Source organism: Manacus vitellinus, unplaced genomic scaffold (genome assembly GCF_001715985.3).
Source record: "Manacus vitellinus isolate BGI_N305 unplaced genomic scaffold, ASM171598v3 scaffold_13_pilon, whole genome shotgun sequence".
Classification (NCBI taxonomy): Eukaryota; Metazoa; Chordata; class Aves; order Passeriformes; family Pipridae; genus Manacus; species Manacus vitellinus.
This window is the reverse complement of record NW_021938999.1, coordinates 10,340,515-10,352,996: the sequence shown is the minus strand read 5'-3', so window position 1 is coordinate 10,352,996 and position 12,482 is coordinate 10,340,515. Positions and strand designations below refer to the sequence as shown.

At 37.4% G+C, this 12,482-nt stretch overlaps 1 protein-coding gene across 2 annotated transcripts in view; it reads right to left on the bottom strand.

Annotated features, from left to right (window-relative positions):
- Positions 1-1,149: 1,149 nt before the first annotated feature.
- Positions 1,150-12,482, bottom strand: part of NAMPT (nicotinamide phosphoribosyltransferase) — a 31,857-nt gene continuing 20,524 nt past the window's right edge. Inside the window, exons 8-12 of one of the 2 annotated variants that reach the window (XM_018068046.1) lie at positions 11,536-11,655; positions 8,917-8,934; positions 6,065-6,205; positions 5,771-5,905; positions 1,150-4,084 (exon numbers count right to left, since the gene is read on the bottom strand). In XM_018068046.1, the coding sequence (XP_017923535.1) occupies positions 3,971-4,084; positions 5,771-5,905; positions 6,065-6,205; positions 8,917-8,934; positions 11,536-11,655 (528 nt within the window). In that variant the 3' untranslated portion in view covers positions 1,150-3,970. The remainder of the gene's footprint in view (positions 4,085-5,770; positions 5,906-6,064; positions 6,206-8,916; positions 8,935-11,535; positions 11,656-12,482) is intronic. The other variant, XM_018068044.2, reaches the window with a different exon arrangement.

Genomic DNA, 12,482 nt, shown 5'->3' with positions numbered 1-12,482 from the left:
CAAATTTGACAGAGAAGATGTGCAGGACCCTGATAGGGCTCTCATGGACAAAGAAACCCCAGTGTTACCAGGCAGAGATGCAGTTACCATTGTTCAAATGCACCCTCACAGTCCCTGCCTTGAGCAACTCAGCACAGCCATTACTTTAGTTTTTAGAGTAGAATTGGAGGACATAAATCTCTTCCTGTGAGTCCCTTGCCTTCTGCACAGTCTGAGGCCTGGAATTTCCCTGCTGACTCCTTGCAGTGACCTGGGAGCCACCACTGCACACTCACACTGGTAATTACTTTTGCACAAAGGGTGACTAGAGTGAGAAAATCTGGAGTGTTGTAGCTGGTGGGTTTTACCAGCATGGAAAGGAGGAGGAGGAGCCTGCCTGACACTTGGGCAGATTCTCTGTAGATAATATAACACTTTAAATTCAAGTGCTAAAAGGCTATAAGGGCACCTTTCTACAGTACAGCATGAGCTGAAGGGACCAGCAACAAATGATGCTCAATAACAGATGATAAATTACAGGAGGTGCCTTATACACCCATACTGATGTGTCTGTAAGGTACCTGCTGCAATTTGAAGTCATGCAGGAGTTAAAAGTATGACTTCTTCTAATCATGAAAATCCCATCCAAAGGGACGAGATGTTCTCTCTGCCAAAAAGCTGGTTTTTTTCACAGATACTAAAATGAACTGAAGGCTAAAACACTGATGGTTAAATTGCTTTTAAACAAACATTTTTAGTGACTTCAGAGGTAAAGTTTAAACAATGAATCTTCTTTATTTGAGAAAGGATTATGTCAAATATAGAGGATAATTCCTCATATATTCAATTACAAGTGCTTCAGTTTTAAGCACATACAGAAAAGATGCTGAAGCACAGATGCACTTACTCCAGAAAAAAAAAAGCGGAAAAAAAAAAGCAGAAAAAAACCCCCAGTGCCCAGTTTCCCTTCTCTTCTCTAGAACTGAGCTGATTGTAAATTCAATCACTTTGCCCCAGACTGCCTGCAAGCCAGCAGAACAGCTCTCCTCAGAGGGCTGCAGTGACAGCGCAGCTCTGCTCTGGTCTGCGTTTGCCAACAAAGAGCACAGGAATGACATCTGATGCCCAACATCACAACTTTAAGACACAGTCAGATGGCTATTATTTTCACTGCCAGAACTAAACTTTATTTCCATGTGTGTTACATACTGGTATTTGATGTCAAGTACATTAAACTTACTTTAACAGAGGATTTAAGTGAGGAATATTTATTCTTCCCTAAACAAGAAGGAATGTAAAAACCTATAAGAAAAGAACTGTTTAAGCTTTGATTTGATTTTGGCAAACCAAACAGTTAAGTATTCTTCTGTTCTCTCCTCAGATCTTTCAAAGTACCAAAAAAGCATCTTTTTATAATCATGCAGCTGAAGAAAAAAATAGTATTACAAAATCCATTTCTTATGCTAAATATGGTTACAAATCAGAGTATTAAACACAAAATTCCCAATTCCTATTTTTAAATACAAATACTGTATTATATTATGAAATGGGGATAATTAAAATATATCAATGACTACAAATCTAGTAATTTAAAGCAAACAAACATGCTGTTTGCTTTCATGTGGAAGAATTAGGATATTGTATGGTTCAAGCACTGCAGTAATTTCTGTCAACTCCTTGATGCCCAGAATGTCAAACTGCCAAACACAGAGACAAGTATTCAAGTCTGAATAGCACCAGGTGTTTTTCTTTTTTTTTTTCTCTTTTTTCCCTTTTAGAGATATTAACATTTAATAAAACGAGTGACGTTACAACCTTCTGAAAGTGACATGCACAAATAGAGAATTTGAGTTTCCAACTAATAAGCTGAAAGTTTTAGACAATACTGAATAATTACTAACGTATTTCATGGTACACAAGAAAACAGTGCTTCCACAGTATATCCTCAGTTCTCAAGTACAAAAATATCAGTTATGGGTAGTCAATAGTTATCAAAATTTTTATTGGTACAGAATGAAAGCAGCATTTAGTTCATTGTTTTTTAAACCATACATCATAGAATTCCCTAGTACACATGTGGAGGAGTGAAATAGGCTCTGTACTATTTACCTGCTACTGATCCTAGAGTGAAATACCTGCTACTGATACTAGGTCCAGATTCAAAACCTTTCCTGGCCAAAACCAAACTATATAATTAATAGCAAAGGGAAGGCAGTTCCTCAGTGTGAAAGGTCAGCATTTAGAGTCTTACTAAAACACTATTTTTGAAACAATACATCACTTAAATGTATAATTACATACACTACAAGTGAGAAACAGGTTTTTATTAACAAGAACTATTGAGACTGGGCATAAACATCTTAACCACAAACCCTAGAAATATTATGGATGCTTTGATGTGGCCCTTTTTGGTGAGAGAATAGGAATAATGAAGTATGGCTTTTCAAGCTTCCTCTAAAAGCACATTTTATAAAATTTTGTAGGTTTAAATTATTTTAGAGGACCCCTAGCATTTTTCAGTAACATTGTTTACTAATTAGAAGCATTAATTATATCAGCATATTAAGCCATTGGCTGATAGCTGATCACCAGCATAACAGGAGCTGTTTGCTTTTGCTGTAGCTTTTTGTTTCTAAGGGAGGTACTTTTCTAGTGAGAGCCATCCTACAGTACTATCAAACATTTCAGAGGTTACTACATAGCTTCTCAAATAAAATCCTCAACAGTTTTGTCTTCCAGCAGATACTCATATCAAGCATATGCAGAGAGCAAATACAATCAAGTGCAGACAGTTCAAAGCTATATCTCAAACATATTGTTTTACAGCTACCCTCTGCAGAATAAAAGCCCCTCCTCATCCCAAAGAGATGGGAAGAGAAGGGGAAACAGGTCTGCCATTCATGTAGGAGTTTGGCTAGCATAGACTTTTATTAAAGTTGTTAACAAAAATAGTTAAACATTTTTACAATTTAACATCCAGTCTGACAAAAGGCAAATCAATGAAAAAAATACAAAAAAGTAAAAAAGTGCACTACCCAGTCCAGTATTTTGCTTTAAAGTCATGTCACTTACAGCATATGAAAAATAAACCCAGAAGTGTAATTACTTTAAAATACACCGCTTCCATATTTCAGTATTTTACACATATATTCTATAGTGGAAGAGGAGATCTCTTAAAAACTTTACTCTTAAAATATTGAGGTGCATATACCAAGTGGGATAGACCTGGCAAGTTAAGTTGCAGTAGAGAATCCTTTCAAATTTGGCATTTCACTTACAAACCTTACTGTGCTAGCAAGATCTGTAGTACCTAAGCCTTCTAGTAAGAACAGTAATTTTGCTTAATGCAGATTTACTAATACAGACAACTACAAGAAATGGTGTGGTCAGCAACTCTATGGGATCTTAAGGAGATACGAGTCCTGATTTAGTTGTCAAATGGAACAATGTCACAACAAACTTTAAGGCCATGTTTTATTTGCTGATTAATGGACAAAAGGCAATGGATTCCCCCCCCACTAAATATTTTCTTGAAAGTCTGTGCTCATAAAAATCATGAAAAGTTGGAAAGACTTAATTATTGAAACTTTAAATATATTTTACACAATCTTGTTTGTACAAAAATACAAGTTAAATATAAACATAAAGCAATCATGATAATTTTATGTAAATCCATTTTGTGATATTCTGTTATATATAAAAAAGTTTCTCAGCTCTGTCTCATTTGTGAAAAGATCAATACCAGATTGAATCACTACTGGCAAAGGGCCCTAAAAAGCACACTTTAGCATTAAATATGTTTTACAATGTAAGTACCGTTTCCTGATTTCATCTTCTAAAGACTGGCAAAAGATAGGGCAGTATGTCCATAAACCAACAAATAATTTGGCTACAATGTCATAAAACACAAACACACAAATCTGTACAATAAACCAGTAGGTATGCAGTACGAACTTGTTACACACACACATACACAGACATGGAATGGAACTTAGTGAGACGCTGTTTGTAATTCACTGTTCTTCAGCCTGGCATTTTGTCTTACTTCATCAAATGAATATGACTTTGTTACCTTTCCATTCTTAAATACAGTGTGAAGGAGGTCCTGCAAGAAACACCATTGTTTTAGCAATTTGGCAAATGATCAAACAACACAAGTTACACAAACTCTAAAGTGAGCACACAAATCAAGGCTGGTAAGACTAGAGCTTTAACTATCAAGATAATCTTTACAGCTTCTTCTGATATTTTTCACTAATGGTTAGTCAAAAGAAAGGACTTGGCTTGGGCCATCCTGTGCACAGACAGCAGCTTTATGCTGGGTAGTGCCTTGATTGAGAAACCTACACCCGGCCAAAGCCAAATACACACTAAATATACCTTGCTATAGTAGTTTGTAAGAAAGATGACACTCAACCAATCAAATACAAACTGATTTTTTACAATTTTATATTAAATTAAATCTTTTTCCCCACTACAAAAAAAAAAAAATCTTTCTTCACAGTGCCCTTTGCTCATATACACTTTGTAAAGCAGCACACTGGGAGGGCAATAAGCTCAGTGTGGCACTCAAAAAGTCAGCACAACAGCAACACTGAGCAGTCCCTGTGCTTGGCGACCTACTGCAAGGACCTGGAGCTTTAGGGAAACGGCCTCACAAAAGAGGACACTTCCCTGTTGTTCCCAGAACCTGTACCACGCAAATAACCCTCCCTAATACCCCAAGACCAAAAAAATTTTAGTGAATGATTTCATCTGTCAAAAATGAAGGGACTATATATTGCCTCATCTCAGAGCCAAAGTCTCATGGTTTGTGTTGAAGAGATTTCTCATCATTAGGTCCTTACCCCTCCACTCTGCCCCAGTCTCTCTCTCTCTCTGAATGTTTATCACAAAAATATGTACATGCATATGTGTATATATAAGTTTGAAACTCTTTTTTCTTAGATCTTTGCATCCAGAGCACAATATCTACAGCGTGTATAACTTAGTTTTTTTCATCTTCAAATTTCTCAGAGATCTCAGTTTTATCCTTATTGTTACATAAAACAGTGTGCCTAGTAGCACAGAAACAGGCTTCTGTATATCAGAGAACTCTAGAAACTTCCAGCTTCTAAAAGCCAAAGTGCAACTTGACAACTTATTTTCAGTCCTTTAAATATGGGAAGAGAGTCAACATGCAGTTAAACATTTCAATGTTGCACACTGAAAAGGCAAGAGATATCAAATCAAAAGCTTGAGATTGGTCTAAAGTTTGTGTTTATTTCACTGAAATAGCATTTCATTTTGCAATTGTTAAGAAGTCACAGGGAAAATGAATTCCTGGTTTAAATCTAAAAGTTGGAAAACTGGGCAACTACCCTGTGTACAGAGCATTAACCCCTGAAGGAACTATTTAAAAAGTCTCAGTGGGGAAGTATAAACAAATTTTAGTTACATCTGTCCCTCTTCCACCTCCAACTACTCAAATTGTGCAATATACTCCAAACAAAACTACTTGGTCAACATATATTCTGCAACATTGAGACATCAATTTTGGGGAAACAGCAGCAATGTTCTCTTGTTTGTAAAGACAAACAAAAGATAAAGATCTCTAATTGTAAAGCATAAATATTCTATTGGCATTCTAACATTCTGCTGGTTACCGAATTTGGCACTGGGGACACTTTTGAGGTAATAAGATGTGAGTTGAACAAAAAGACAAACAGAAATAAATTCTTAAGTTATAACCTGCTTTTTCTCAGTCTATTTTTGCATGAAGAATGATGTAATACATTTCTAAAATTCATACCTGTCCATACTCTTCAAGATCTCCCTTGCCTTCTTCAAGTGTCACATACTCTCCAGTAGGTGTCCTATGCAACGACAGCCGTCCTTTCTTTGACCTTTTGTTGGGATCGGCTACGGGATCCTTGAAGACATTTACCTAAAATGAAAAGAGTATTTTTTTAAAGAGAAAGGGCTTTGTGGGACTCGTGTGTACCAAATGCAGATGGTGGTAACGTAACAGGAAATGTCAAACAGGTTTCCAGGTGGGGAGGCCTGTATTGGAAGCATTAATGGTAGAAGCTGTACAAAGACATACCCCGAGACCGTTGGTCACCACGTAACTGCATTTGAAGGAACAGTTTAAGAGATCTCTCGTTAGTTTCTGCAACAAAGCTCCACCAGATCCAAAGGCAATATTCTCAATACTCCATTTATTCTTCTTCATTCCCTCCACAATCTAATAAGAAAAAGAAAATCATGATGGAGCATACTTTTAGGTCACGCCATTTTTCCATAAAAATATTATACTACTTAAACAAGATGCTTTTACAGACAATTAAGCCAACTAACATTCAGTTTCCAGGAGATGTATATAATAATTTGGTCAATACTTGGTACGCTGTTTGCATTTTTATTTACAGTTTCAGCATGGCATAATTACAGAAAGCTTTTGCTGTAACACTATTATTATGCCAGCACATATACTTTCCAAACTAGGGTGGCACAGTAATGCAATGCCCAGAGAAACAGAGCTCTAAAGAAAATAAAAGACTCCATGAGAGTACTTTAGAGCCTTCCAATTTCTCAGAATTGTGGGAAGACCTCAAAGCAGAGCTTGTATCCTGAAACAATGCAGTCATCTTGCTCATCAACTCCAGAATGTTATTACCCACTCTGACCAATGATTTGTACAGAGCAGTTCTCTTGAAGACACATTGTCTAGAATTAGATTAGCAATTTTGAAGATGGGAAATGAAAACATATCAAGCTGCTTTAAGTTTGCTTTGCCATCTTCTCAGGCAGGTACAGATCAATGTGAACTGCACTGCAATCAATAGTTACGGTAAAAATTACTGTATCATTTCCCCTTACCCTCATTCTATCCAGACAAACATGACATCCTCTAGCCTGGAGTAATGGGTGCTTGCTTAGTCATGCTCATAAATGGCCAAGATTTATTTCCCTGACCTATTACCTTTATGGCAGCCTGAAATTATGGTTATAGCCCCAATACAGAGTTGAAACACTCTCTTCTACTAACATACTAACAAAAGCAGGTGAGAAAACCAGAGTGGGTGAGACAGCAATATACCATCTACCCAGAAAAAAGGAAGGTGAGAAACAGAATGGAAGGACATAATCTATAGGGAACAGTGCAGAGTTTCAAAAAGCAGCATCATTAGAAATCTGGTAATATTTTGTGCAGTCTCAGCCTCCTGCAGCAAGAAGAAATGCCAGGGTAACATTGAACAGGACTGTTTCACAAGCTACTCATGTCAAGCTGCTTTTTTTTTTAAGGGACAGCTTAAAAAAGGCAATTCCAACTTCAGACCATGGCAAACCGGTAGTGTAAACAGAAGAGCATACTAGTATTTTGTTTATCCACTAAGTCACACGTAGACTGTCTTCACAGTTACTCTCAGACTGAATGCCTGGCAGAAGCCAATCAACAGGAGAGGTGGACAACAGAGTCATAACCTTTTGAGGGCATGCCCTGAACATCTTCTCACTATGTTTTTACCAGATATTTCTCCCCAGTCGAGATCTTATCAGTGAGTTTCCATCATTTCAATGGTACCAGTTTACTCGGTCTCACTCAAGAAGTCAAGCAAAATGAATCTCAAGCTCCACCACCATGACTTCCAATTAAGAGAAACCTTTGGAAGTTTTGTATCCTGAACAAATGCCCCATTGACAATCCCATGGATTTTAGCAGTAGACATCATAACCTTTCAGTAACCACGTGCAAAAGGAAATTCTGTTTTCAAGTGATTAGGTTCTCCTGGAAGCAGTTAAAAGAGTACTCAGGGAAGATAAAGGACTAAAATTAATTTATTACTCCTTTTAGCATCTCTTAAGTAACTGAAGATGACAAAGGAATGGTAAAAGGGATTTTGTATACCCTATACTTAAGCATAATGCCCAGTAGTACTGTAAGAAACAAGACTTGACTGGACCTGGATATGGATTTTTCTTACCTACACTGTCTTTTGAGGAGGCAAATGTAGGTAAACTCCACCTGGACTCAGAACAAGTTCTGTCCAGACACTGACCAAGCCTGAAGCCAAGTTCACCTGAAGTGAACTGCTGGCCAAACTTGAGCCAATGTCTTCTGCTCCTTTCATTATGCAGTTTTATAGCTCAGGTCTGACACTGAACTTGCTTGAACATGCCTGCAAGAGGTAGCACGAACTACCTATATAAATAACATCCTACACCAAGGCATGTGATGCTTAGACTTCATGTCCACTGCAGGTTAACTTGCAGGTTAACAGATGTTAGTCCAAGTATAGCATAGCTGGGCCATGGCAGCTTAACATTCTTGCCTGGATGAGAAGAAATGTGAACCCCCTTTCAAGTCGTGTTCCTGCTCTCATTTACAGATGGTTTGTTCACCTCGTGCTACAGGCACAAATCCTCACTTACCCTGGGTGAAGATCTGGCTTCTCACTTTCCTCTCTCTCTCAAAGGCATTTCCTTACTCAGACTGATCTTTGTCTGGTGAGGGGTCAAGAGAAATCAAGACTAAGCTGAAAGACAGCTCTAGTGACCCACAGCAAAGGCCCAGGTAACAGCTTCCTTAGGTAGGAGGAAGAGATAGGAAACAGCAGCAGTAATAGGAAAGAAGGAGGAGATTTGAAACAACTGGAGCCTCCCCCAAAGGGAGAAAGAATACAGAAGAATTTCTTGTCTCACACTTTCAAACCTATATAGGGAGAACAATTCAGGTGTCAAGGTTTTGACCAGCTTCCTCTGACCGTTACAAGCATGATTAATACATCAACTGTGACTCCAGATTAGAGGATTTTGTTTGCATAAAAATTTAGAGAAATCTGGAAATTGAATGTTCAAAGAAAATCCTTTGAAAGTGTAGTATATTGTGGGGTTAGCAGATTGGAATGATTTTAAAAAGTGAAAATGCAAAGAAAGTCAGAAAAGTTTCCTTACCTGTTCTACCAGCATCCCCTATTAAAACAAAGAATTTTAAAATCCAGTTTATACTCTGAGTTGTTTTCTATATTGTTGTTTCATACTTTGGATAGCTAAGTGAGACTTTGGATAGCTAATTGGCCATTACCCATTCTAGATTTTCCTATTATACCCATTACCTTTCCTCTGAGTTGTAACAATAAATCATGTCTAGAATCTAACATTGATGTGGAGTAATTAGAATAATGACTTGCATAGGTTATAAGGGGGAGGGAAAAAAGATGGCCACAACAATACATTTGTTTTGTTTATGTAAACTCCTTTCGGAAAAGAATGAATTATACTTCAGGGCTGATTTGGTTTTGGTGGGTTGTAGGTTGTTTTGGGGTGTTTGTTTCTGTTTGTTTTGTTTGTTGTTTTGTTTTTTTTTTAAATGGTAAACAATTACCCAATCTTCTGAAAGTCAGCACGGTAACCTTGGTTTTGCTGACACAAGAGCATGAAGAGACCCATGAAACGTAAACACAACTAAAATCAGTTTGCAAGATCATGGTCATTTTGCTCCAACATAAGTTGCTGCTGTCAAATGAGAAGTGTCTCCTTCCTTCCTGCCTGTTTCTCCCAGCTCAAAACAACAGTTTATTTTCTCCTGTATAGTGCTGGCAAGTACTAGACCCCCTTTTTGGGATAATTTAGCTCACTAAACCACAAAAGAGGTCACTTTTGGCTGAGTCAGTTTGCTGCTACACGTGTGGTCTAAACTATAATGACCAGCGGTTCAACGACCAAAAGCTGCCCTGAGGCACAGCAAGATTACAGTCAGGAAGAGATGGGAAGGTGCCACCAGGCAGCAGGTAGTTATGTCTGCTCTGTATGTCTTGTGGAACTGGATCTTCTACAACATATTACAGGTAGAGTTCTCATAATCAGGTGCAGCTTGATGAGGAAAATATGTAAACAGGTAGATCACCTGAATAAAGAATTGCTCATTGTGTCTCTTATCCTCCCCCAACAGCTGTTGCAAATATTTTCCTACTCTATTTAGAACATGGAGAGCAGAGCATTTTTCACTCTAATGCAAATATTTTAAATACTAGTTTTAATACCTTGACTAGAATCAATGCTATATGAGCATCCTTGAATTTTGTCCAGTATAACCCACAGAAAGTAACCCGAGTTCCTTACAAGAAAGAATAGTCCAGTTTCTTTCCTGTGACAACTCACGAACATCACAATCACAACATACTATGCCTAGCACCAGCATCAGTCCTGTTAAACCATTGCTGAGAACAAGTTTTCTTTTTGTGGTTTTTGGTTTGTTTGGTTTTTTTCTTTTTTTTTTGTTTTTTTTTAACAAAGAGAGTGTCTTCCCCTGCTATCTAATGGTAAGACTTTCTTTCCAGCTATTAACCTCTTGTGCTTGTGTTCTGTAAAGCACACTAGCATAGTTGTATATTCTCAAAAAGCCACACGGGATGAAAAAATAAAGTAAAATAAAATTTACTTTAAAGGGTGTTGGAGGCAGAAGAAAACTGTAGTGTGTGACTGCTCTACAGTTGGTATCTCAGGTTACAATCTCAGTATTAACTGTTCTCTAAGGATCCAAGTGACAACTCTGAGTTCTGTCATTGAGGTTCACATTATGTGCCCATGTTAGATCCACAAATAGATTCAGACTAACTAAAAAACAAACCTGGTATCTCTCTTACTCTTAATTTTGAGGAGCAGTAAAAGTCAGCTTTGTTAAGAACTTAAGGATGTGTAGGTCTAGAAAGCTAGGACAAGTGTCAATAAATTCAAGTAAAATTAATCTTAAATTTATCCAACTTATTTCTGTTTTTGAACTCTAATACAACTGGAGAAGAATGATCAAGGACAAACCTGATAAAGTCAAGTCCTCTTCCTTCTACATGCCCTTTATCATCTGTAGTCACTGCAGTCTGTACCCTTGTAACCACATTGTATTACCTAAATTCTACATCTACTCAATAGTGGAGAATTTATGACTAGTTTCAAGCACACAGCATCTCCTAAATAATCATTTTTTGTCTTGGTGAAATTGTAATTTTGATTTGGACTACAGCTTAATCTGTTACACATATTTTTTGGTTTTCAGTGATCCTTATTCCACTAGTTGCCAAATCAATGAACTTGCTTGCCTTACCCTTGATTTTAAAAAGTCTCCTTCAAAACTACACCTTCAATATTTGAGAGCAAACACACTTCAGATGGTACATAACTAATGAGCCAAACCAGTTAATTACTATTGCTGTAGCACAGTGATCATGCACAGTGTGCCTTAGACATCAATGAAGGACTAAACACAGCCAGATTTTGATCTCAATTAGACTTGACAAGCGTGATGAAAGCAAACAAAAGGAGAAACGGTGGAAAGAGAAGGGTTACAACAAGGGGATTAGCAAATTCCTTTTAGGGTTTTTTTTATGCATTTTAATAATTTCCTGTGGAGTTTTAATGAATTTGTTTTACACATTATGATATTGCTGCCAGTGTCTGAAATGAAGGGCAGGGATGGGGTCAGCAGTCTCTGCTGCAATATCTGACTAGTCATAACAGAGTCCAGATTAAATATCCACGTTGCCAGTGTCACCCTGACACATGAAGAGGATCTCCTACCTCTTGCAACGTGTTGATATCCACACCATCCCCTTGAATAACTCTGAGATATGGTGGCAACAACTTGTAGCCTTTTGAATTTTCTGTAATGGGGAACTTCTTCCCCAAGATCTCCAAGACCTATTGAAAAGAGAAAGGAGACAGTTCAAAATGAAAATAAAAATCTGCCATCCCAATAAAGAAATACAATTTCCACACTCGAATCATTCTCTCTCCAAAAAAAAAAAATAAATCCATAAATATACCCACATAATCATACTCTAAATCTACCCACACAAATAAAAAACATGCCAGCCATTGTGGTGGGAGCCCTTAAAGCAGTCACAGACCATATGGTCTTTGTGAACTTGTACCCAAAAGCTAATCAGAACCATGCTTCCCTCCTTTCTCTCTTTGCTTGCTGTGAATTTTTGTTATTAAATGTGTCAACTGAAGATTCTGCTCTTCTTTTGACCTCCCTTAAGACAATGGATGAGGCTTTCAGTTTTCTGTGATTTTGTAAGCCATGAATACTTAAAATGAAACACTTCAGTTAGGAGCTTTTCTTATCAGCTCCGATAAAGGTCATTCACAGTTCCTATTTGTGACACATCACTTGTCCCAAAGGAAAAAAAAAAGCGTTAAAGCTGTATAGATTCAATTTGATAGAGTACCAATGTGCCTAAAATTGTCCCTACTTTCTTATTAGGACAGTGCTGACAGCTACTCAAATTCAGAGGTATCAACAGCTTTTATTAGGAAACTGCAACAATCATTATGCTCTCTAAAGAGCAATGAGGCAAGAAGCATTTTTCATCTTGGAGGTTGTGTGCCACTGACTTAAATGCACATCTTAGAAAAGGGAGAAGAGCACTAAACTTATATTTGTAGCACGAGACAGTGATTTAATACAGGACGCCAAGATATCTAAACTTGGTGGTAAGAAGTTCTACTGACCTGCATTTATT